The 25359-nt window shown below is 55.9% G+C and overlaps 2 protein-coding genes across 13 annotated transcripts in view; one reads left to right on the top strand and one right to left on the bottom strand.

The window, feature by feature from the left end:
- Positions 1-4952, top strand: part of Sox13 (SRY-box transcription factor 13) — a 71746-nt gene extending 66794 nt beyond the window's left edge. For 6 of the 11 annotated variants that reach the window (XM_013157989.3, XM_063239994.1, XM_063239996.1 and 3 more), the window contains exons 8-14: positions 445-584; positions 765-927; positions 1251-1360; positions 1469-1565; positions 1668-1811; positions 2593-2809; positions 3304-4952. In XM_013157989.3, coding sequence (XP_013013443.1) covers positions 445-584; positions 765-927; positions 1251-1360; positions 1469-1565; positions 1668-1811; positions 2593-2809; positions 3304-3580 — 1148 coding nt within the window. In that variant the 3' untranslated portion in view covers positions 3581-4952. Of the gene's footprint in view, positions 1-444; positions 585-764; positions 928-1250; positions 1361-1468; positions 1566-1667; positions 1812-2592; positions 2843-3057; positions 3158-3303 lie in introns of all 11 variants that reach the window. The other 5 variants (XM_005005894.4, XM_003474810.5, XR_001202373.3 and 2 more) reach the window with 4 other exon arrangements.
- Positions 4953-7553: 2601 nt separating this feature from the next.
- Etnk2 (ethanolamine kinase 2) lies at positions 7554-24933 on the bottom strand. 2 transcript variants are annotated; one of them, XM_013158016.3, is made up of 8 exons: positions 24460-24933; positions 22739-22998; positions 19898-20020; positions 15371-15513; positions 14327-14410; positions 11920-11991; positions 10475-10548; positions 7554-8543 (listed from the first exon to the last, which is right to left on the bottom strand). In XM_013158016.3, the coding sequence occupies exons 1-8, from the start codon at positions 24715-24717 to the stop codon at positions 8328-8330; spliced, it is 1230 nt and encodes a 409-aa protein (XP_013013470.1). In that variant the 5' UTR covers positions 24718-24933; the 3' UTR covers positions 7554-8327. The 2 variants fall into 2 exon arrangements, with proteins under 2 accessions (XP_013013470.1, XP_003474857.1); XM_003474809.5 differs by having other exon boundaries at positions 11920-12065; positions 24460-24926.
- Positions 24934-25359: the final 426 nt, after the last annotated feature.

Genomic DNA, 25359 nt, shown 5'->3' with positions numbered 1-25359 from the left:
GGTGGGGTAGGTAGGATACTCCAAGTGTGGGGGGGTACAGATTGAGGGGAAGGAGCTGTGGCGTCGCAAGGACCTGGGTTTGAATCCTGCTGCTGCCGTTTAATAACTGTGTGGGTGACCCATGGGTCTCCCAAAGGTTTCTTTAGCTGTAATAACACATTGAGCACCTACTATGTGCTGCTCACTGCAGTAGAAGGACCCGGGGCACATGGTGCCTCTCCCAGCAGGTGGCTTTGCTTGCACCCTTTGAGCAGTGGGAATACCAGTGTCTGTTTACTAATGAGCTCCAGAGTGGGTCGAGAGGGGCGGCACAGAGTGAGGACACCGGGAGAAGGAGGGAACTGGGGTCCTCGCAGTGTTTTGGGGCCAGGGAGGGCAGGGTTGGAACCTGCCCGGCCAGCTCCGAGCCTCCACCCACTCGTGGTCCCGGGACCTCGTCATCAGGCGTCTGCTGTTCTGTGCTCATCCAGGACTTTTCTCCTTGCCGCTTTTCCACAGTGGAGTACCCACTGCCGCTGCTGCACGGCCCCCCCGCGCCCGTGGTGAAGAGGCCGGGGGCCATGGCCGCCCACCACCCCCTGCAGGTAGAGCCCTGTGCCCACAGGCCACTGCCCTTTGTCCCCTCCCCTCGCCTCTGCTATGCTGTGTCTGTCTCTGCTATGCTGTCCAGGCATGCTCGTCCCACGTTGACCTGTGTCCTGTCTGTGCTGTGGTGGGGGCTCCTTTGTCATGCCCCCCTCCCTGACCTCCTTGATGTCCCCCAGGAGGCCTCTCAGCCCCTGAACCTCACAGCCAAGCCCAAGGCTCCTGAGCTGCCCAACACCTCCAGCTCCCCCAGTCTGAAGCTGGGCACCTGCGGCCCCCGACCCCCCAGCCATGGGGCTGCCCCACGGGACCGGCCACCCAGCCCACCTAGCCTGCCTCTGGGTAAGCTTTCTGCACCTTGTCTAGTGGCCTCTTCTTGGGGAGAGTCAACCAGGGGACCAGACCTTGGGCAGCATGTCCTTTCCCTCTCTGGGTTCTAGTTTTTAAAACTGGAGCCTGGGCTGCCCTACCTCCTCCCCGGACTGGATCTGTCCCAACTCATCAGGCTCCCTGTATTGCCTGGTTGCCACATCTGTTGACACTGACCCCAGACAGTGCGTGCGGAGGACAGGGAGCGCTTGAACTCGGGCAACTCTTGGGGTTTGGGCATAGATTGGGACGAACTCCTCCGCTCCCCTTCCTCTTGTCACCCTCCTCTCACACAGGCTTCCTCGGGGAAGGGGATCCTGTCACCAAAGCCATCCAGGACGCCCGGCAGCTGCTGCACAGCCACAGCGGGGCCTTGGAGAACTCCCCCAGCACCCCTTTCCGCAAGGTATGGGCCTACTCCTTTGTCCCTGAGGCCACCAAAGGGTTAGGCAAGGTGGGCACAGAGTGTTGACACAGAGGAGGCTCATGTGCAAGTTGTCCCTGTCAACCCCAGGACCTCATCAGCTTGGACTCATCCCCAGCCAAGGAGCGGCTGGAGGACAGCTGTGTGCACCCTCTGGAAGAAGCCATGCTGACCTGTGACATGGACGGTGAGGGCTGCAGCCGCGGGCGCCTCCTCAGCGCCTCCTGGTGGTCACCTGGGGGATTCACTCCAGCCCCAGCTGAGGCTGAGTCACTGATCCGTTCCCCAGGCTCCCGTCACTTCCCTGAGTCCCGAAACAACAGCCACATCAAGAGGCCCATGAACGCCTTCATGGTGTGGGCCAAGGATGAGCGGAGGAAGATCCTGCAAGCCTTTCCGGACATGCACAACTCCAGCATCAGTAAGATACTCGGTGAGGATCAGTAGGGGGCGCTCTGGGGTGCTGGGGCCTGGACACAGGAGCCAGCTGGGGCTTGCTTGGCAGTGTCCAGGCCATGCAGGACTCCAGTGGAATCTGAAGGGATCCAGAGGATGGAAGGGCAGCTCGGTCCTGGGGTCTTGGCTTCTCAGAATCAAGCACCCGTGTGTGTTCTTTGCTTCCTCACCTCAGCTCGTTTGCCCAGACCCAGGGAATGCCTGGGGCAGAAAACAGGAGAAATTAGTGTACTCGGACGACTTAGAAAAGAGATTCCAAATATTAGGAGTCTTGGAGATCAAGGCGAGTTACAGGGCAGGGCAGATGGCACTCGAAGAGAGCAGTTGTTTTTAAGACTGAGGCTCCTTCCAGGCCAGTGTCACTCATCTGAGACACCGAGGCTTTTGGTTTTGTTTCTGCAGTGCTGGGGATCAAACCCAGGATCTGCTGGGTACATGCTTTGCGAGCCTTTCACCACTGCTGGTTCATCCCTAATGAGCTGACCTGGGTCTTTGTCTTAAGCAGGGGTCTGTCTGGGGTTGTTGGTGGCCTGGAGTGGCTGCTCTGTTATTAACTCAAATGAGGCAGAGGCCTCAGGGAAGTCGAGGGGTTGTTGGCCACTTGGTTCATTTCTTCCACTTTGGTTGCTTGGACACATGCATCCCCTTATCGACCCCACTGGGGACCAAAGTCTTCTTGGGGCTGACAGGGCTTGCTGGGGGCTGGAAGCCGGCTGGCAGAGCCCCGGCTTGACTGTCTGCCCCTGGGACCGGGCCAGGCTCCCGTTGGAAGTCCATGAGCAACCAGGAGAAGCAGCCCTACTACGAGGAGCAGGCGCGGCTGAGCCGGCAGCACCTGGAGAAGTACCCCGACTACAAGTACAAGCCGAGGCCCAAGCGCACCTGCATCGTGGAGGGCAAGCGTCTGCGCGTGGGTGAATACAAGGCCCTGATGAGGACCCGCCGCCAGGATGCCCGCCAGAGCTACGTGATCCCGTGAGCAGGCTGTTCTCGGGTGCCAGTGGCAGGGTGTGTGTAGTTACAGGAGAGAGTGGCATTTGTGTGTGGCCGGCCTGTTCATGTGACGAGGTGCTGTGCACCAGGGGTGATGGGCCCCACCTGTGTTGGTGACTGAGGACTTGGACATGTGACTTAAGTGTGGGGTCTGGCCGTGTGTGCCTGGAGATTCCATTGCTGACAAACCAATACAAATTCAGGGTACTAAAAGCATTCATCCTGTCCAGAGCAAGCACCTAGAGTGTGCCCCAGGACGCCTAGGACACACACTTTCCCCAAATTGGATCCACATGCGAGAGCCTTTATCTGACTCTGCAGTAGCTGACAGTGAGTTTGGCTATCAGGAGACAGACCAGGGACCTGTATGCCTCCCGGAGCCAAGAGAGGGCAGGCCGGGGAGCCCCGGGGGCAGCTGGTTGGGGTGGAGAAGTGCCAGGGGCCTCCCATAACTACGCCCCCCCTTGGTTTCTCAGCCCACAGGCTGGTCAGGTACAGATGAGCTCCTCAGACGTCCTGTACCCTCGGGCAGCAGGTGTGCCTCTGGCACAGCCACTGGTGGAGCACTACGTCCCCCAGAGCCTGGACCCCAACATGCCTGTCATCGTGAACACCTGCAGCCTCAGGGAGGAGGGAGAGGGCACTGACGACAGGCACTCGGTGGCTGACGGCGAGATGTACCGGTACAGCGGGGACGAGGACTCCGAGGGCGAAGACAAGAGTGACGGGGAGCTGGTGGTGCTCACAGACTGAGCCAGCATTGAGCCTGGCCCTCCGCACTGGGGCGAACCCTGCCCCACGCCAGGGGCGCAGCCTGCCGGCTTGGACTACATTGGTACTTGGACTGGGGATGCCCAGGGATGGTCGAAGCTGTGTACTTGTAGATACATTGGCCAGGGGAGAGCCCTTCTCCCGGAGACGCCCTTGGGCACACCCAAGAGCCCTGGCCTTGGTGGTAGGACTTGCATGGCAGTGATGGGCCAGCTGGCTGAGCTCCTTGGCCCCTGCAGGGGACACTGGATGACCCTCTGGCAGGTCTGCCACCTTGGAGTGTGGCAGCTGCACATCTGTCCCCCCAGGTCCTGTGCTTTGATTCCATGCTTGTCCTGTGGGACCAACCCCTCCCCCACATGCACACTCCTGATCATGCCTCTGTCACCAGGATCACTCTGTACTCTGCAAAAGGGTCTGACTGTCCCTGTCTGTTTCTGCCAAGCCCTTTGTGCCTCTGGCTGTTGTGTGTGTGCATGCGTGTGTGCGAACGTTTGTGCGTGTGTGTGTTCATGCCTGTGTTTTCATCCATCATTGCACAAGGTATTTATTGCGTGCCCACTATGTGCCGGCCACTGTTGCTTCTCTGGGGGCCTCTTCTGTGCTTCTCTTTGTCCCCAAATTGCTACCTCTTTGTCAGTCTGGGTGTCTCAGGTTCTGTGTGTCTGTGTGCACATCTGTCCCTGTCTCTGCAAGGCCCTCTCTGTTTCCCTTGCTCACTGTCTGGCCCTGCCCTCCGTGCCCTCTGGATTCTCTGGGTCTCTGTAGGCCCCTGGACCACCAGGTCTGTCAGCCCTCCTGACCCCTGACCTCCCTCCCGGCTCTGCCAGTCGGTTCCCAACCAGCCATTTTTAGCTCCCAGCGACAGAAGAATGCGCCTCAGCCTCCACAGGGCTTTGTCCTGTGCCTGACCTCTGGGTGCAGGCTGAGGCCCAGGAGTCTGGCAGAGTTGACGGCGCCCCCTTTTCTGTGGGTGATGGAGGCCCAGGGAGGGACCGACCCCGTGGCGGCTGGCCTCCATTCCCTCCCGAGTTGGGGCGGGTGGCTCCCCATTCGTAAATTCCAGGGGTTCCCCGCACTAGGGAACGGTTCCTCACTGGCTTGAGCAGGTAGTGTTCCCTAAGAACCTCGGTCTCTTTGGCACCTGACTCCAGGTCTCCCATCTATCCGTGTGGGGACCCTTAATCCCCCTGGGCGTGCTCCCACCTCCTCCCCGCCCCAGGTCCCCTCCTTCCAGGCTGTTTCTTTTTTATGACTGTAAACATAGATAGTGCTTTATTTTGTTAATGAGATAATGAGTAACTTAACCAGCACATTTGTTTTCTGATGGCGTAATAAAGACAGACCATTTCAATGGGTCCCTACTACGAAGAGGGAGAGAATCCCTCAAGCGCTGCAGCCTGGGTACCGCCGCCCCCTGGTGGCAGCCTGTGGGAGTTACAGCCGCGGTCCTGGGAAAGTGGTTCCGGCTGCCGAGGTCCAGGCCAACGCTGAGTCTCTGCTGCCTGCACCTGAATACAAGGGTGCTAAACTCTGTGTTCCTAGCATTCGAGAGGCGGAGGCAGGAGGATCGCTGCAATTTCTTTTTTTTTTGATCGCTGCAATTTCAAGGCCAGCCTGGGCTATAAAGTGAGTTCCAAGCCAGCCAGTACTGCCTAGGAGACCCTGTCTCAAAAAGACAAACAAAATAGCCAAACTTAGTGTTCTAACCTTCTTGCACTTGAAGCATCTAAAGCCAGCTGTGGGCTTCTCCCAGAAAAAGGCTCAGACACGGGTGCTAGGATCCATGCCTGGAGGCTAATGATGTGCTTCTACTGAAAGGCCTCATTATCTCAGGGGAACTAAGGGTCCTCAAAAGGCAGAAAGGGTGACTTAAAAAGTGTATGTAAATGATGGTCTGCAAAAGTTACCACCTGTGGTTAAAAATTAACCCTAGCAGCCTAGAATGACCAGGCAGTGGCAGTTCTTGTGAAAAGAGGCCTGCTAGAGTCACACAGGCTTGACCTTCACAGCAAAGGGAGGTGCCTGGGGCACTGCTGCCCCCTGGCGGCAGTTTTCGTGGGTGGCAGCTTTTCCTTTGCTCTAAGGCCGTCCGCCCCTGGAGAAGCTGAGAAGCACGCACCCTGCATGGAGGAGGCCTGGAAGGGTCCTGGTGGCCGTGTCCTTAAGAGAAACGGTTAACACGACAAGGGAGGTTTGGTCCAGGCGGTGGGCAGGACAGGATGGCTTGCTGCACAGCCATGGGGCAAGGGTGCAGGGAGGTTTGCGGCTTAACTACTTTTTTTTATAAAGATGTTCTAGAGAAGATGTTTTGGATGTTTTGTCTTGAGACAGGGTTCAGAGGTCCACAAAGGTCCTCCTGCCTCAGCCTCCTGTGTGTGATTACAGGTGTGCATCTTGAAGACACAGGATGTATAGAAGCAGAGACTTGAATACTGGCGAAATGATGGAGCTTCTAAAGTCAGGTTAATGGATGCCAGGCCACAGACCCGCGAGGCTGCAGGCCCGTGGGACTTTCATAACCCAACCCTCGGGAGTCAGCTTCCCCTGCGCGCGTGCGCAGCTGCTCCTTGGTGCCTGCTTGGGCACCTGCGGGAAGAGCCTGGCCAGGGACGCTTTCCTTCCTCCCCGCTCCCCCTAGTGGTTGTCGCGCAGAACTGCTAGTCTCCCAGACCGACTGCATCCTAGTGGTCTCCTGGGGACTCACCCTCATAGGCCTGAGTTTCTCTAGCTGCCCTGTTCCCAAATCCTCCGTGGTCTCGGGGGTGGGGTGAGGCAACTACCTGCGACCTGCTGGCCTCTTTCCAGCTGCCAGCACTGAAGCCCCACCCCCTGTCCCAGGAGAGGCAGGAACGCTGGGAACGGAGTGGCCCGGTCATTTTTAACTAAGAAGGTTGGGCCATAAGCTTGCCCTCTGCCCGTTGGAGCTGGCGCAGGATTTTTTGGGGGGAGGAGGGGAGGGACAGCAGACCACAGCAAGGCTTGGCACGGAGCCAGTTAGCCTGGGGGCAGACACAGGAAAGGTCAGGGCTCAGGCTACCCACCTCCTCCCCCAACCAAAGGCAGTGGGAGGGTGCTGGGATCTGCTCCACCCATGCAGGTGGTGGCCTGGGCCTCTACACAGGACAGTACCACAGGGGGCTCTGGCAACCACTCCCTGTGGTGACTTTCAGGCCCCAGGAGGCTAGAAATGAAGCTGACTTGGGGGGGGGGGAATGGATTCTGCCCCCAAGCTCCAGGAGATACCATGGTCAGTCCACAGGCAGAGCAGGACCTTGGTCACCTGGGATCTGTCTCTATGAGCAGCCCTCTGGATCACTGTGACCTTGAAGGCCCCAGCTGCCTGTGCAAGGTCCAATGGTTGCTATGGCTGCACACTGGCAGGCAAAAGCCACACCACAGCCCACCTAGCAGGCAGCTTCTGTGACTTGAAATATTTTCACTTTTTTTTGGTCTTTTTCATTTTTATCGGTACCAGGGATCGAACTCATGACTGCCTGCTTGCAAGGCAGGTGCTTATGCCGCTGAGCTAACTCCCCAGCCCCCGTCACCTTTGATTTTCTGCTCTTCCTGCTGTCTTTCACAGAAAGTAAGACTGGTCCCAGGAATCACTCTTGTTGGGAAGAGTTGCCCCCTTTCCTGCCCCAAAGTCAACCCAGGCTAGCAATCACCCATTCTGTGGTACTCCACTGCCCCACTGCCATGGCTGCGCAGCCTCCAGTTCCTGTAGCCACGGCCCAATCCTGCCACCAGGGTCAACCGATTCTAGCAAGAAGCTCAAGGCCAGAGTGCCCTGGCCCAGGTCAATGGGGCTTGTGACCCAGGGGAGTCTTGGACAAGGGGTATAGGCCACTGCTACAGTGACTTACACATGGGGACAACAGGGAGGGTGGGGCACACCTCAGCCCTTCTCTGCAGGAATCCTAATCCCACCAGGTCAGGTCCCTCACAGCAGTCCAGAAATGAACATTTTAATGCATAAATCCACGATACTTTACAAATGAGACACCGGAGAAGCTCTGTGGACAGAAGGGCGATGGGGGCTGCCGAGTGTCACGGACACAAAGCTCAGTCGGCAGTTTCATGATCTGGGCCCCAGAGTGCAGGACCCTGCAGACCCCTGGCCCTCTTCCCCTTGACCCCAATCAGTCATTCTTGTGTGTAAAGACCTTGGGTTAACTCTGGCATGGACGGGGAAGACAAGAGACAGACCTTTGGAAGGGAGGCCCTGGTGCCGGCCACCCCACCCTTGGCCCCGTCTCCTCTGGCTAAGTCACAACAGACCCAGGCTTTGGAGGAAGGGCTTGCCACTCCTTTTGACACCCCAGCAGGCAACTGAGGGCCAGAGTGGAAGGAAACATTTCCTGTCTGCAGCTTGGGAAGGAATAGCTGTCCTGGTGCAAGTGAAGGCTCTGACCAGGCAGCTGCTGGCTGGATTCCAGGGCCCTTCCCCAGGCTGTGGACCTCAAGCAGCCCAAGTTGGCCTGAGGCTGGTTTGGGGTTCAGCACCTCCCACGTGGGACCTGCCACATGGGTGTGAGGACATGCTGGAGGCTAGGGCATCAGAGGTAGAAAAGAACCTCCCCTCCCCCTGCCAGGAAGGGTCAAAGACACATCTAAGGCAGTCCAATACCAGCAGGCCTAGGGCTGGGAGTGGTAGCTTCCCTGGCTGTCTGCAGGCACTTCCTCCCTAGCCTGCTGAGCTCAGGGCCCCCAGTGTTGGATCCTGTCAGCCCTGCCAGACAGGAGAATGAGGTCTTTCCAGTGGCATCCACCAGGGGCCTCTTTCCTGGCATCTGCCTCTCCCCTCCTCCACCTTGTCCAAGGGTGTGGACCCCAGAGCCGTATGGGTAGGGAAGATCAGGGCGCTGGTCACTTGGGCATCTCCAGGGCTGACACCTGAGGCTTCACCTTGAAGTACTGGTTGAATCGGATCTCTGCGTACCTGCCAGCAGCCAGAAAGGAAGCCGTGTGAGATGGGAGGCCAGGGAAGGGGGCTCTCGGCTGCTGCAAGCCCAGCTAGCTCTGGTGGGTTCCTCCTGGTCCAGATTGATTTGTTAGATCAGACAGGAGCAACCCTGCAGCAAACATGTTTGCATGGGGTTTTGTTTTCACAGGTCTGTAATCTGCTGATACTCATAAGATTGCGCAAAGAAGTCTCTAGAACGTTTTCATCTTGCAAAACAAACTATACCCATTTAACAACATTCCCTCTCCCCTCACCCTAGCTGAGCGGCCATCCTTTCTGTTTACACAAATCTGACAGTTACCCAATGGAACCATATGATATTTGTCTTTTTGTAACTGGCTAATTTCACTTAGAAAAATATCGTCATGGGCTGGGGATTTAGCTCAGTGGCATAAGCGCCTGCGTGGCAAACGTGAGGTCTTGAGTTTGATCCAAAAAAAAATCTTCATGATCCATCATGGTGCAGCATGTCCAACTTCCTCCCTACCTCTTTATTTATTTTTAAATTTGAGTCAAGGTCTTTTTCGACTTTTTAAAATTTTTTTTTAATTTGAGATAAGGCCCAGCTGGCCTCACACTTGCAGTGATCCTCCTGCCTCAGCCTCCTGAGTATGGGGATCACAAGTGTCTACCACCATACCTGGCTTTTTTTTTTTTGGCACCAAGGATGGAACTTAGGAACTTGCACTTGCCAGGCAGGTGCTTATTTAGCTGAGCTGAATTCCCAGCTGGCCTTTTCATTTTTAAGACAATAACATTCTAAACCATCCATTCATGCATGAATTGAGACTTCTGGGCTGCTACAGCCCCTTAGCTACCAGGCGTGTTGCTAGGAACATGGGTATACAAATACTTCTTTGAGATCCTGCTTTCAATTCTTCTGGATGAGTCCTCAGAAGCAGGCTTCTCAGATCACGTGGTCATTCTATTTTAAGTCTCTAAAAGCCATCGCGCTGTTTTCCATAGGTCGCACCACTTACAGTAACACAAACAGTGTGTGTTGGTTGCAATTGTTCCCCATCCTTGCCATTACTCATGTTCTGGTTTCATCCTTTTTTGTTTTCTGAGACACGGTTTCATTACGTAGTTGAGGCTGGTCTTGAACTCACTAAATAGCCCAGGCTGGCCTCAAACTCATGGTGATCCTGATCCTCCTACCTCTGCCTCCCAAGTGCTGGGACAGCTACGTGCCACTATGTCTGACCTCATTCATTCACTTTTTAGTAGCTGATACCCTGACTACTGTGAGTGCCACATCTTGCTGGGCTTTGGGCCCGCAGTTTTGTTTTGTTGCGCTTTATTTTTGTTTGGTACCAGGGACTGAACTCACAACCTCACACCAGGCAAGTGCTCACACTACTGAGCTAACTCCCTGGCCAGGCCTGTGGGTTTCTAATGGCTGTGGGACCTCAGAGCCAGGGTAGTGATTCTCTATTTTAGCTGACCTTTGCCCCTCAGGTTGGATGGGGACAAGGACACACATACTGAACCAGAATGAAGGATTAAGTGATTCCTGGCTTATAGGTCACACATGTATTTCAAAGTGAAGGGAACCCTTAATTTGCTGATAGTCAAGGACAGCCTAGCTATGGTCCCCAATATCACTGATGGCCACTGATGAAGAGGGTAGGTCTGAGTCTTTGCAGGGGCATCACCGTGACACCAGGCTCTGGCTGTGGGGTTGGTGGCAGGGGAAGCAGGAAGGGAAGGATCTGGACAGTAGGGGCTGTAAGCACTATTTGGGGTGCTTCCCTGGCCTCCCTGGATCAGTGACCCCACTGGAAACAGGCTGTAGTGGGGCCAAGGTCAGCAGGGCAGAGGCAGGGACTGTCCTTTGTCCCCTCACCCTGGCTCAAAGGTCTCCCTGCCCTGCCCCGCCCCGCCCCTCCACCTGACCCCAAGCTCACCTGAGGAAGTCGAAGTTGATGGTGGAGAACTGGTTCTGGATAAGTGCCCAAAGGGCCCAAAAGAAGTGGGAGGCCTGGAAATAGACCAAGGATGTCATCGGGCCCGGCCAGGCCTACAGAGCCAGGGGATGCAGTCACTGGGGAGAAACAGAGCTCGGACACTGGCAGAGCGAGAGGTGAGGCTGTCCAGGATGTGGCCCTGGACAAGCATTTGGTCTGGGGCTTCACAGCGCTACTGGGAAGGGACATTACTCAGACCCTGGTGTTTGGCAACCAAGGGTGTGGCTGGCCCTGGTGATTCTAGGGCCTTCAGGGAGACCCCCAGCCTGACTAAGGGGCACAAGTCTACTGTAGCTCCATCCCCACCCAGAGGAATCTCTGGGGGCCTTCCACCAAGATGAATCCCAAGCTGCCTCACAGGCCTAGGTCTAGTGAGGGGCTGGCACTCTTCAGAGGATGCAGGGAGACCAGAGACACAGGCAGCAGTGTCCTGGCCACACAGACACTGGGGTTCTGGGGAGCTGGAAGACCTCCTGAAGTAACCTCCTCCACCCCTTCCCCAGTCAGGTCAGGAATACTCCAGACCTGGGAACCAAGGAGTCCCAACTATGAGGCATTTATTGAGCAGGAAACCCTGCCCTCGGAAACAGAGAGGCATAGTTCCTGGCTGCCCATGAGCCAACAGCAGCACCATGCTCTGAGGTCAGAGGTCCCTCACCTCCCATGTCTCTCCCGCCCTATCCTAATGTTGCTCGTGGGGGTTGGCTACAGAGTCCCTCTGTCCACTCCCTTTATGACATAAAAGGGTAGTTTAAATACATGAGCAGGTGTGGCAGTGGTTTTGCTCCAATCTTAGCAAGAAGAACACTTGTCTTTCACGCCAATGAGTCAGTTTTGTGCCTGGAGAGCAGAGAGGGAACCTGAGGTCATGGGGGATAGATTTCATATGAAGCGCTGTTACGTATTGCAAAATGCCGGCAGCTGACCTCTTATGCGTGGCTGACATTGTTAAGACCGTTAACAGTCTCCAGGGCCCACACCAGTGGAGACCAGCTGTGGCCAGCTTCCTTGGTCAGTGGGGCTCAGAATAAGACCCACAGGCTCAGGCACAGGAGCTGGAAAAGCCTGCTGGGAAGGGCAGATGTGGAGCTCTGAGCTCGGGGAGTATTAGAGTTCCATGGGCCTCCCTGCTCCCGAGGCTGAAGGATGGGGCTCTGCAACAGGAAACACAGAAGGTGGACGGTGGGACGAACTACTGACTCTCCCCAACAAAACAAAGCAAATGAAGGAAGCAGAGATGTTTAGGGTAGTATTTCTCTAGAAGGGAAGAGACCTGATGGGGCAGCTAGGGCAGTGGAGAGGCACCTTGGTATCGAGGGGACGTTGAGATGAACTTCAGGGCCACCGAGAGGAAGGGGTGGTGGGAGGCTGTCTCAGGCACTCACCAGGGCGAACTTGTTGACCTGCACGTAGAGCCGCTCCACCTCCCGGGGGGTCACGGCTGTGCCCTTCTGGGCCTGGAGGTAGAAGCGCAACCACAGCAGCTGGGTCTCCTGTGTAGGGTACCAGCAGTAATCCACCCCGCTCACACCTGATGGAGGCAGGCAGACAGGCGCTGGGGCCACCACCCAGAGCCTCGCCAGCGCTTCCCCTCCTCCCCTCTGGGCTGGCTCTCGGCTTCTCTGACCACTCCACTGCTTCCCTGAGACCCTGAGACCAGCAGACAGTGGAGGGGCACATCTTCTCGGTGCCACAAACTCATCCAAGCAACTCAGGAGGCGAGGCAGGAGGGTTGCTGGTTCAAGGTCAGCCTGAGCAAGGTCAGATCTGGTCTCAAAGTTAAAAAGGTTGGGAAACGCAGTGTCCATTGGGTTAAATCTCCAGTTCTACTCCCCACAAAAGATTGCATTACTGTATCTTAGGGGGTACACAGAAGGTGCTGGGTTAAAGTCCTGAGTCAGCACTGTCCACCTCTTTCAGGCCAGGTTCCAGGTAGATGACAAGTACACTCTTCTCACTGGCCCAAATCTTTATCAGATAAAGGAGCGGGACTTAGTTTAGAATGTCAAACATTGCTTCTTGCAGTAGCATTTGGGAATTACTTGAAAACACCCCTCAGTAAGCATCCCCAGCCCAGCCCAGCCCTGTTGGTCTCTGAATAATTCCAACACAGCCAGGCTCCTCCCAGCCCCACCTTCCTAGGAGTCCTCGAGCTGCCATCCATGGCCACAGCCATATCTTGGGCATGGTGGCTTCAGGGCCCAGCACAGAAAGAGGCAATTTGTTTAAGACAAGACCAAGGCCAGGCCACTTTCCCCAAGGTCTCTTCCCAAGCATCCCTCCTGTTCCTAAAGAAGCACTCAATCCCAAGAGGGGGGAGACCAGCCCCAGTCACATGGCCAGGCAGAGGCAGGCTTGGACTTGGACTCTTCCATCTTCCCGTGCCTGAGAACCTGCTTTCCAATGCTCAGTGCCTGAGACTCCAGGAGGGTCCTCCCCAGTTTAATCTCCTCTCACCCACAGCAGGATACAGTGGCCTCTTTGGAGAAATTCCACGTGCAATGGACAAGGAGGACTTAAAATGCTTAGGAATTATCCCTTCTGGAAAGGCCGATGATCCTGGAAGCTAAGAATTCACAGCCCTGGTTTCCTGCCCATGTTGGGCTCTGCTCAGCCCAGCTGAGGCCCCGCCATCCCTCAGGCTCCTAGACACAGCTGGTCACTGCCCTGGGGAGTTGTAACCTTGGGCTCACACAGTGCTTGGCAAATTGTCACCTGGGGCTCCAGAAGGGACAAGACTGGCTTGGACTGGGCTGAGAGGCAGTCCTACCATTGTCCTGGGCATACTTCACCAAAGCCACAGGGGATGGCCATGCCATGCTGAGACCTCCCTGCTAGCCTGGGGCTGTCTCTCCAGCCCCAAAGCCCAGCTCCATCTGAGCTGCTTCCTTGGCCCTGTTTTGAATAAGCCCTCAAGCTGAAAAAACTTGCCTGCTTCCTTTACATAAATGGTTTTGCTGTGTGTATCGTGCATTTACAGACCCATTACCAGCCCCTAGGGACTGCTTCCTTATCCAATCCCTTTCACTCCTGCTCCAGCCTCCTTGGCAGCTGCTGCAATGCCCTCCGGCCTGATAAGGGCACACTCTAATTTGATGCTCAGATGTGTGTGTGTGTGTGTGTGAGCGCGCGCACGTGCGCGTGTATGCGTGTGTGTGCGCGTGTGCATGTGTGTGTGTGTGTGTGTGTGTTATCAGCTTTATTTTTCAGGGTCATGGAGAGGGTAACTAACAGCAAAACCAGGATTAGGATTTGGACTTGGGGAGTCAGGTACACGATTTTAACTCCACAGTACATGATTTTAACTCATCTCACCTAGATTGTTCTCTTCAGGCCACCAGGTAAACAGCTACTTTCAACTTGTTCTGCCCCTATCTGCATGCAGGGCCCTCATGTTAACTGTATAGGTAACAAGAAACTGGGATGAGTGGTGAGCGGATGCTAATGTGTCATCCCATGCTGCGCTGGCCTCATCTGTCCAGAGGAAGGGGTCATTTTCCAGCTCATGTGCCAGGGCAAGAAGCCCTGGGCTCCTCTGTGCAACATGTTTTCTTAGCTTGCACCAAATTGCTCACAGAGGCTGCCAGAGACCAGCTGTGCCTGCAGGTCCTGCGCACCCCATGAGGCATGCAGCAGTGCCTTCCCCCTTAGAGCAGAGCTGTGACACTGTGCAGGACTCAGGCTGTTTTGCCTCCACTTGCCAAGTCCAAATTCACCTTAAGGTTTCCCCACAGACCCACCCCCAGCACAGGGAGGGATCTTGAGTAAGGTCAAACAGTAATCCCTGCTCACCTGCAAACTCATTAAAGTGGTTGCCGATGTCAAATGCTTGGTAGTTGTAGCCAGTATATTCGTAGTCAATGAACTGCACGCGACCTAGGAGCAGAGGAGAGGCCAAGCGGGCTCGCGCCCAATCTCGAAGCAGAGCGTGGTCAAGCTTCTGCAGGTCTGCGGAATGCACCACCTCACCCTTGCTAGCTCTTGATTGTTTTGCTTTGGAGACAAGGTCTCATAGTGTAGCTCAGGCTGGCCTTGAACTATGTAGCCAGGGCTGGCCTCAAACTCATGACAGTCCTCCTGCCCTAGCCTCCTGAGTGCTGGGATTACAGGTGTTCACCACCACGTCTGCAAGCTTTTAGTCTTCTAAAATGCTTCTACCTGCCCACTTGTCCCTCAGCCCTCCCCGACTCCTGCCATCCCTCTTGGATAACTGCGTCCTCGGGCTCCTGCTGTCTCAGGACTTCTATCCTCAGCATGGCTAAGGATCAGAAATCAAGCATACTACAGCAGGTTCCTCATCCTGTGACTGGAAATATCTGGGAAAAGAGTTGATTGGAATATATACAGAGTTTTTGGTCATTCCCTAAAGAACCAGGTATGAAGTTATTTACATAGCATTTGCATGACATCAGGTACTGTAATACAGATGGTTTAAAATAAACAGGAGGATGTGCATACATCAAGGCCTTCGGTACCTTTGAGGGGCCCTGGAACAAATACCCTGGTGCATACAGATGTCCTGGGAAGGACGACAGGAGGCTCACCCTGATGGCTCAGAGAAGCCATGATGTCCTTGGAAAGCCCAAGATTGAAGATTGGCCAAGAGGAATAGCTTGGGTACCCTAATACTGAGGACCTCCCTCATCACAATTTTGAGTGATTTCTTGTGACAGGCTTTTCTGGATGGCAAGTTCTTGCTTCCTTTTCCCCTTCTCTCTTAAAAATTAATTTAGGATAAAAATCCAGGCTTCCTCTTGCCTAAGTGCTAGCCTGAAGACCTTGGTCCCTAAAGCCAGCCACGCCTATAGCCCACGCCCTGCCACCACCCAGCCCTACCTTTGGCACTGTCATAGATGATGTTCTTGCAAAGCAGATCGTTGTGACAGAACACCACGGGAGAGTTCAGCTGGGAGAGATGCTCCTTCAGCCAGGCCAGCTCCCGCTCCAACACCTCCACCTTAGGAACATCTGCAGAGAGGCTGGATAATGGCAAAAAGATGGCTGGTGAGGAGAGGGCTGGTGCAGACAGGCAGGTGCTGGGAGTCAAGAGCGCTGAGCAGCAGCCTCGGCAGAGCCCTCAGACCAACGGCCAACCTTTCAGACCCTTCCTTCCATCACCTGCAGGAACGCACTGAGGCTTCCTGCCCTTCTGAGTTCTGATGAGAGACTCAGATTAAAACCTGGGCATTGGGGCTGGGGATTTAGCTCAGCGGCATAAACGCCTGCCTTGCAAGCAGGTAGTCGTGAGTTCTATCCCTGGTACCGATAAAAACAAAAAAGACAAAAAAAAAACCAAAAAAACAAAACAAAAAAAAAAACAAAAACAAAAACAAAAAACCTGGGCACGGGGCTGGGAATTTAGCTCAGCGGCATAAGCGCCTGCCTTGCAAGCAGGCAGTCGTGAGTTCGATCCCTGGTACCGATAAAAATGAAAAAGACTTAAAAAAAAAAAAAAAAAAAAAAAAAAAACCTGGGCATGAGTATCAGGCCTGCCACTGTATGAAAGGATGACAAGGTAAGAAAGGGGGCACAGAACACAGAAGACGAGGAGGAGGGTTCAGAGCCCATGAGTCCAAACTGAGAGAAAGAGGCGCGTAGGACTGTGGGGAGAGACACACATCACACCCAGCTCTAGCATGCAGGACAAGACCTGGGAGAAGTCCAGACCCTCCAAGAGGAAAGTGCCGCAAGGCTTGAGAAATCCCCATCATTCTGGCCCCACCCAGAGCACGAGAGGGCTTAGTGCCATGCAGCAAGGTGGGACTGGCCGAGTCCCTCACACTCCAGCAGCTGAAGGACCAAGAGAGATCATGCCTCACTTACCATCTCTCAGGCCTAGGAAGTCCAGCCCCTCAAAACGCAAGGCCCCTCAAAGGAGCAGGGCCAGGACTAGGGTTTTATTTGGTGCTTCTCTGGCCAAGGCTCACAGAGGAGGCTGAGGGAGACAGGCTCCATCCCATCTCCCCACAGGGCAGGATGCAGGACCAGTATCAGTGACTAAGGCATCCTCACATCCTCTCTGGGAAACCAGGAGCTGGAAGCCTTCCTCCAGGGCTTTTGTTTTTTTGCCACTTCCTGGAGGAAGAGTCTGGGCTCCTCGCTTGCTCGGCTGCCTGTGTCCCTCTTCTGGGCACCTAGGCTGCTGCCAGCTTTGCCACTTCCAGTCCTGACACCACCTGACTCTTGCAAGGCTGTGGGCTGGGTCCCCTGCCTGGGGAGGTACGGGAATCAAACTCAGGACCTCACGCTTGCCAGGCAGGCACTCTGCTACCAAGCTAAATCCCTGGCCCCTTCCCAGGCTCTGACAAGGTCAAAACTAAGGAGCTCTTAAATCCTTCGACCTCACCACAGAGGACTGAGGCACCAGGAAAGAGGAAGGCTTTCCTCCTGGCCTTCACAGCTGGGGCACAGCTGGACCCTGGACTTCACTACCTAAGCAGAGCAGTCCTCAGTTCTCAGTGTCCAAAAATAGCCAGGTCTCACCAACAAGCCCTACATGCCCTTTGAAGACAGGATGCCTTCAGGCTCTGGGAAGGTCTCTTGGTGCCAGGAAGCCTGTGGAGGGGCTGGCCTCGACAGTGGCCTCACCCACACTGGACTACAGCTCTGCCTACATCGGGGTTCGAGCTGGTCTCTTTAAGGCACAGCCTTCTTTTAAGATTCTTTTTTCTTTGGACTGAGACCATGCAAAAATAAGAATGAGGAGATTTCCTGCAAAACACACCTCCAACAGATGCTGCTTCAGTCCTTGACTTCGGTCTGACCCTGCCTTGCCCACCCCAAGGCAACAAAGGTGGTTACTGGAGGAAGAGTCTGGGCTCCTCGCTTGCTCGGCTGCCTGTGTCCCTCTTCTGGGCACCTAGGCTGCTGCCAGCTTTGCCACTTCCAGTCCTGACACCACCTGACTCTTGCAAGGCTGTGGGCTGGGTCCCTGCCTGGGGAGGTCAGCTCCTCTGCTCCTCAGTCCCCAGCAACAACAGTACGGGACCGAAGGGACAGAGGGGTCAGGCTCCAAAGAAGGGACTCCTGCCTGGCATGTCTCCATTCAGCTCTCTGACCCAGCAGGGCAAAAATGCCTTCTCCCCTAAGCATGCCAGCGTCCTAGCTTTTCATCTTTGCCCTCCCTCTAACTCACCAGCAGCTTCTCTTCAGACCTGTAGGCAGTTACCAGCCTGCAGCCCTCAGCCACAAGGGACAATTCTGGGGCTAAGAGACACTCAGGTGACCAGATTTATTTCTGTAAGTCTTGGACACACGCCCTTTCCACCTCCTTCCTATACCAAGCTGCCCCAAAGCAACATCCCTCACAAGGTGGTTCCTGCCACAGTCTTGGGATTCAATGCCAGACACCTGATCAACGACTAGGGTTGGGTGGAGAATCTGCTCAGCAGAGATCCAGGGGAACCCGGATTCCATGTTCGGGACCACTGTGCCCACATAGTGACAAGGCTCCCTCAGCGGATCTCCCCACATCACACCTAGACTCTACCTCAAGCCTCCCCCAAATGCATTCCCTATAGCTTCCTCCCTAAGCCACAGCCCTGGTTCTACCACCATGACCTTCTGTTGACGCTCCCCTCAGTCCTAGCTTCTTAGCCTGGCATTTCAGCTGCCCACTCTTTAGTTCCAACTCAGCCCTCCTTTAGGGCAGAGTCAGTATCATGGTTGCCATCATCTTGTTGTTTTCAATTTTGGTCACTCAGTGTTTGTCAAATAAGGACCGAGTAAACTGGGGTTATGATGCAATCACAGTGCTCAAAGGGCTTCGACCAGTGTAATGATGGCCGGGGCTTTGGGGCGGGGACACCCCCCAAGCAGGCTCAAGTAACTTAACCCTTGACTTGCTGAGGTCAAAGGCAAGACAAGAGCAAAGGCCACCTCTTCCCCAGAGATCACTGACCCCAGCAAAGTCACCCCCAAACTTCACAGGGATAAAAGTCAAGGAAGCTGAAGCATCCAGGATCATTCTGAGCACCAGGCCTGTGCTCTAGTCTCTGAGCTGTCACTGCCCCACTGAGCAATGACCCTGGGTAGGTCCTATTCCCTCAGTTTTCCATCATCTGTCAAATGACAATGGTGGCTGGAGAGTGGGAGGGTTCTGCTCTCCACATGCCATTTTGGTCCTCAGGCAGAGGCCAGTCCTTGTCCCAGATACAACATGTGACACAGGTTTGAAGATGATCACACAGAGGGCAGGCTGGGCCCACCCTGAACAGATAGCTCCAAAGCTGTGCTTGATAATCCTTCAGTAGACGGTGCAGATAAAGACCACTCACCATCAGGCTCGAGCTCACGACTGTCACTGTGAAGGAGTGAGGGGCACGCCCTGTCCCCAAGAATATGTGACACTAAAGTGATGTCTAAATCAATCATACACTGCAAAATAGAGAGCTTTGAATGCTTACAACACAAAGTAATGATAAATGAGTTGAAGGGCACGTCAGTGACCCCACCAGATCAGAGTACATTGCACGCATACATTGAAGGATCATACAAGACCCCATAAATGTGTACGATTATGTCGATTAAAACTAAAAAAAATACATGCTCAAGATTGTGATGTTTAATCCCAGCAGGGTACGTGGTGGGATGAGAGACCTTCTTGGGGTGAGACAGCACTTGTTCCTCTGGGCCCCACTTCTCCCCTCAGCACTCCAGGTGTGGAAGCATCTGGGAGCTGGGAGTCTTGCACCATTGCGACAAAGTGACAGAAAAGCTCAGGGAACTTGTCTTGTCTGGGGAAGGGCACAGTACCAGTCCTGTCCCTGGAAAGAGCAGCGCAGTGAACTGCACGCTTCAGGCTGGACAGGATGTCCAGGGGTACAGGCACTCCAGAGCCAGAGGGGCACGAGAAGAGTCCAGGATGGGGTGTCCTCGGGGCATACTGGCTGCTGAACTGTTCTTCTGACTGTGGTGCAGTCCTTCCTCTTCTCAGAGGGCCCTGCTCTCTCCCTGTCTAGAGGCAGGTCAGGCAGAAAACTCGTGGGCTGGGAGACAGAAGTCCTCCCTGACAGCCTGACATGGGGTAAGGCTTGTCTCTGACCCCCAGTTCCCTTTAAGTAAAATGGGTAGAAGTTGTCCCAGACCCCAAGCTCCTACCACACTTGGAAGATTCCGGACGAAACAAGTGCTGGTGTGTATAGCTGCTGAGTGGCATTCCTGAGATGGAGCCCATCCACCCCACTCTGCTTGCAGACATAAACTCAATAACCAGGACCACTGCAAGGACTGCAGGAGAGGCTCTTGGCACCACGCACCCCAGGCCCTGTGTCCCTGAGCCTCCCACATGGGTGGGCAGGGTAGGGCCAGCAGGTCAGGGCAGCAGAGACAGCGGCAGCTTCTGACCCTACCAGGGCTTCATACCTAGGGTTGATCTCATTCTTCACCAGCGTGAAGTAACTCTGCATCTTCTGCCAGAGTACAGGCTTGGGCAGGCTGCCATTGGCATGGATGGTGTGAATCTTGGCCATTTCTAAGGCGATTAACCTGCGGCAGGAGGAGGGAGGAGTAGAGAACATCAGTGTAGGGCAGAACAGAAGCGGGCTGGAAGCGAGAGACATTACAGTCTCCCAAGAGCCCTCGGTCCCAGCAAAGGCGTGAAAATACAGGAAGACCTTTAGCCTAGCAGCATCCTCTCCAGACCAGGGCTCTGCAGGGGCAGGGCAAGACAGAGGCTGCTGGCGCCCAGTCAAGGCCTTACCCCAGCCCAGTGTTCACAGCAGCTACCCAGGGCAGGGGGGCACCTGGCTACAGGGGTGATGCCTGCCTCCCCTCTGGACTTCGCTCCATCCTCTCAGGAAGTAACCGCAGGTCCTTCTCTACCAAGAGTTCACTGGATAATAACACCAAACAGGGAAGAAATGTCTTATCAGCCAGGCACGGGAGGGAGGGACACAGGCAGCCCCTTCCTCTGCCACAGGGAGTTGATGCTGGCGGCTGGGTGCCAAGGACGCAAAACAAACCAGTGTTCTATTTTCAAGTTCTCCTGTGGACACTATCCAAGGTCCCCGGAGAGAAGGAGTGGGCGGCAAGGAAGACTGCTGGGAGAAGGTGGGGGTGGACAGAGGACTGACCAGTCAGAGAGCGAGGCCCCTGATAAGGAACCCCTTGCAAGGCCTGCACCCCAGCGGGGCTCCTCCTGCCAGTTGCCCTTTTGCAGCCTTAATTTAGCTGCCTGCCAAGCCTCCAACCGCCAGGCTTCCACTGGGAAAGACAACGGCAGCCTGGGCCATTGGAAAGCTCGTAGAGCACCATACTAGGGACACCCATTCCATTTGCCCGGCCCTGGAAGGGGCAGGCCATGTCCCTTGAGGATAACGGCAGTCTCAAGGCTCTTCAGAAGCTCCCAAGGGACCATCTCAAGGGCGGAGAGGCAGGGGGTATGGCAGCAGCCCACTGGGTCAGGAAAGGAGGCTGTGCCTGGGGAGCCCAGAGGCCCCGGGCCAAGAGGGAGCTGGCCAGGCTCTGGGCAAGGCAGGGATGGCAGGCCTGGCCCTCCTTCCCCAAGGGAGATTCGGAACAGAGCATGGACAGAGGGTTTCCTTGAATATCAATAGGACTGTTGTCTGAATAGCAATGAAAGTAACCTCAACACTCAGCATTTTCCTGCTGCAGAGCCTTAGCATGGGGTGGGGTTTATTTGGGGGGGGAGGACCCAGGAGGGCAAAGTCTTCCCCAAAGACAGCCTCCACCCGTGGGGAATGTGGTCTAACCTGGGGAAATCAAGGAAGGGCCAGCCTCCTACACCTTTCCCAATTTCTGGCTCTCTCCCAAATGCCAAGTTCTTATTATGGAACCTAAATCCCTCTTCAATCTTCCTGACAGTGGTAATTGTTTCCACAGAGGGGATGAGTGACAGCATGAGGCTCACAGAGGCGGAGGGGGACTGGGAGTGGTGGGGACCTGCCAAGGTTTGAGTTTATTTGCACAAGACACAGGGAGAGCAGGGAGGAGCATGGGTGGGAGATGCAGGACAGAGTCCCCACCTGCTCTGATCTTAAGCCTCCAGGCTGAGTGACTTAGGAGCAGATCGGCTACAGCCTGAGAAGACCCCACTGCAATATTCCTGCTCTGGTACCCTGCAGACGCTCAGCAATAGCACGCAGTGGGAAGTGCATAGCCTGGGGCCCCAGCAGCCATAGACCAGCATGGAGCCGGGCTATGTGCAGAAGGTCAGGTACACTTGCTGGGGTGGACTGGGTGGCACGTGAAGGAGCGAATAAGTTCCCAGCCTACCCTAAGAGGGCTTCAGCGCCCCCGCTACACAGCAGTCTGCTTCCCGTTAGACAGGACAGGCAGATGCTGGGGACCCCGTGCAGACTCTAACTGCTGTACTCAGTGTCAGGTGTACAGTCCAGCTTGGCTCAGGCCTTGCTATAGTCTGATGCCCTCCACATGGCCTTCTCAGGGAGGGAGGATATTGCCTGGCCCTGCAGCCTGGCACAGTGAGAGGACAGATTGGAAGGACTACAGTCCATTCCTTGGTCTCATTTCTCTGCCTTCTAGACCCCAAACAGAATGTGTAGGGCTTAAAGGCTAAGTGCTGTTCCCAGTCCCTCTGAACCAGGAATTTATTAGAGGGGACTCCTTCAGGGACATGGAGGCCTTAGTAGCTCCTCAAACCTAGATTCTCACTTGTCAGGGAGCCCTGGAGCTCCACCTGGCAGGAGAAAGTTCATCTCTGTAGTGGCAAAGTCGCGCTGACCCTGGATAGGGCTCATTTTCCCTGCACACCTGAACTCTTGGCAGAAAGCGAGGAGTGGCAGGAAGCCGAGTGCCTTGGGGAGTTGGCTCAGATTTCATTTCCAAGGCTCTGGGATGTTTCCAGGTCAGAGCAGGGGTGGGCAGAGGTGTGAAGCATGGTGTCAGGAAGCAGACTTCTGCTGCACTTTGGGAACCAGATGCTCTGGTCCCATGTTCACCAAGTTTCTCACTCTTCCAACTCATCCTTCTAGCAGCCTCCACCGGAAACCCACAGAAAGCCAGAGCCTCTGCCTGCAGAGCCATGCACATCAATACACACACACACACACACACACACACACACACACACACGCATGCATACACTTGTCATGCAATTTTAGGGAAGCTCACAGATTCTGTGACTCTCTTCCACGGAACCGACTCTACATAAAAGAAGCTGGCCAAGGATTTCAAAGCCTGAGGCCTGAGGAACAGGCGAACAGTAACCTGCAACCCACTTACCTGAAGAGTTTGGGCTCCCGGATGTGCTCCGGCTCCAGGGCCACACCCTGCATGTACTCATAGCACAGCCCATTCTGAAAGGTACAGTACAGTTTGGGGGCACAGCCATGTGCTCGAAGCAGCTGGAAGTTTCTGACCTCATTCTCCCGGTCCACGAGCAGCTCTGTCCGCTCCCCATATATCCGGACCAGCATGCAGTCCTCCATGTCTTCCTCCACGTAGCACGCCACCAGCTTGTTGGTAATGCCATCAGTGAAGCGCTAGCACATGGAGAGGGCAGTGTGGGAAGGTGAGTGGGGCAGATCTCTGGTTGCTCCTCTGGGCCTCTAACTTGGCAGAAGGCACTGATGTGAAAGCTGTCCCTAAACCTTGGATGGACCAGAGAACTCAAGAAAAAAAGTGGCTGTGTGGGCCCTGCTCCCGGGCACTCACTGCTCCAGGGCTTGCTTCTAGTGGATGTGACTTGACAGCAGAAGAACATGTAAGATCCCAACACTCCTCATCTTGGCCCTGAAACAAGCCCCTTGGACCAGAATGGACAGAGGAAGCCTGCAACTTACCCAGAACAGAACATCCCAGTGGGTTACTCAGCGCTGCCAGCAAGGGTTTTCTGCTGTCCCTCTTGCCCAATCCATGGCAGAGGGATAAGGAAGGCACCAAGGTTGACACCCATCTTAGGGCTTGATAGCTAGAGCTCCTTGGAGCCACTGAGTCCCACAGAAGAACACAGAGGCCACAAGCAGACTGGGAGCACAGGTTGTCTGTGCAGGATGATAAGGTGGAAAGGACCACGGACTTTTGGGGCACCCAATGTGGCAGAGCTGGACAGGACCTCAGGGGATGTATGGACTAATTCCAGGCAGGGAAACTGAGGTCCAGAGTGGTGAGAAACTAGCAGCTAGCGTGTAGGTCAATATGGGAATTAATCTCAGGCTTTAACTTGCCAGATGGGCTCTCTGAAAATGCTACCCCTTTCCTGCTCCTAGAGAGGTCCACCTCCCTCCACCCTCAGTCTACACTGTGCATGAACTTTGCTCTCCCACCCAGAACACTCATCAACATGGAGCTGTGGCCCAGCACTCTACTCCACAGGCAGTCCCGGGGGAGTAGGGGTGAGCCCGCGCAGGTGAAGGCCTCTTTGCAGAGAATGCAGGGCAGCTGGGGAATCAGCCTGGGGCTCCTCCTTGGCAGGCTCTGCCCACAGGTGCCAGGGACCATGGTTCCAGCTGGGGCACAGGATCCCTGTATGTGGAGGAGTGCTAAGCCCCAGCCGGGTGCAGACTGTAACTCCACACAGTGGCTCTGGGACCCACAGAGGCTTCTCACAGCCTGGGGGCTTGGCTCCCACAGTGGAGTGGAGACTGTGTGTGGGGGGTGGGCGCTCCCTTGAAAGTTCTGCCTCCTCATGGTTTGGAGCTGGCGGGGTGCGCTTCCGGGCAGCCAGAGGGCCCCGCACCGGGTAGAGGGGTGCGGCCCAACACGCAGCGAGGATCCACGGGCAGGTGGACTCCAGCAAGCCCAGGAGGCGTGGGCGTAGGGTTCCGGAAGGCGTGAGCCTCGCTGTGCTCCAGAACCGAAATACATAGAGGGACAAACGCACTCCCACACCACGTCCCGAGCCTCTCCTGAGCCCGGAAGGATACACGGACAGACAGCCAGGCGGACAGACATCCACGCAGCTACTACAGGGCTCCACGCCCGGCCCGCGCCCGCTCTGCTACCTTGGTGCGAACTTGCTCTGGCTTCCAGCACGGTCGCAGCTCCCGGATGAGGCTCAGGGCGCCGGGGAGGATGTCGTCCGGGTCCACCGACACTGCCAAGCTCGGGACGGCGGCCGCCCTCGGGGGGCCCTTAGGCTCCCGGCAGCCCGCGCCGGCCGCCGCCTTCTCCTCCATGCCCCATGAGCACTGCGGACAGGGAGCCCGCCCGCGCAGGTAGCAGGGCGAGCACTGCAGGGAAGCCGAAGGGGGCACAGCCATTCCCAGCAGCCCCACCCCCTCGGAGCCGCCGCGCCAGCGCTAGCCCCCGCGGGGGGGCCCGGCGGGCCGGGGGGAGGGGCAGAGGAGGGGCCAGGGGAAGTCCATGACTCAGGAGCCGGCCGCCCCGCGCCCGAGACCGGCCTTGGAATGCCGGGGCCCCGCCGCGATCGTGACATCACGGGCCCGGGAACGCCTCCCGCCGCCCCCGCCTCAGCACGCAAGCCCGGGGCGCGCCACCTGCTGATAGTGGACCTCTGCGGCCCGGCAACCTGGAGCGCAGGGCGGGGTGACGCCCCCGGGGAAGGGGCGGTGACGCAGGGGGCGGGGCCTCCACAGCCCCGCCCCAAGGTCCTAGCTGGGGCGGCCCCGGCTCCCTCCCCAGGGTGCGTCCCCAGCAGCTATGCAAGGGTCACGTCAGTCTGGGCCAGGGGGGCTCTTCTGTGCCCCTGCCTCGTCTTGGAACATGGAGATCCTGTGGCTCCCAAGATGTCTGCCTGGGCTTCATCCTTCTGGGTCATATTTCCTGCACCCCCTTTCCACCCTCCATCCCTGCTCTATAGGAGCTGCTTCCCTACAACTCAAAACCCCTCCATCCTCCCTCATTCAGTGGAGAGGAGACTTGGGCGATGGCTTTGGGGTTGG

The sequence above is a fragment of the Cavia porcellus genome, unplaced genomic scaffold, assembly GCF_034190915.1.
Source record: "Cavia porcellus strain 051 isolate PalLab524CR breed Dunkin Hartley unplaced genomic scaffold, mCavPor4.1 scaffold_29, whole genome shotgun sequence".
In the NCBI taxonomy this organism is placed as follows: domain Eukaryota; kingdom Metazoa; phylum Chordata; class Mammalia; order Rodentia; family Caviidae; genus Cavia; species Cavia porcellus.
Note: the sequence above shows the minus strand (reverse complement) of the source record. Positions and strands in the feature narration are given on the sequence as shown.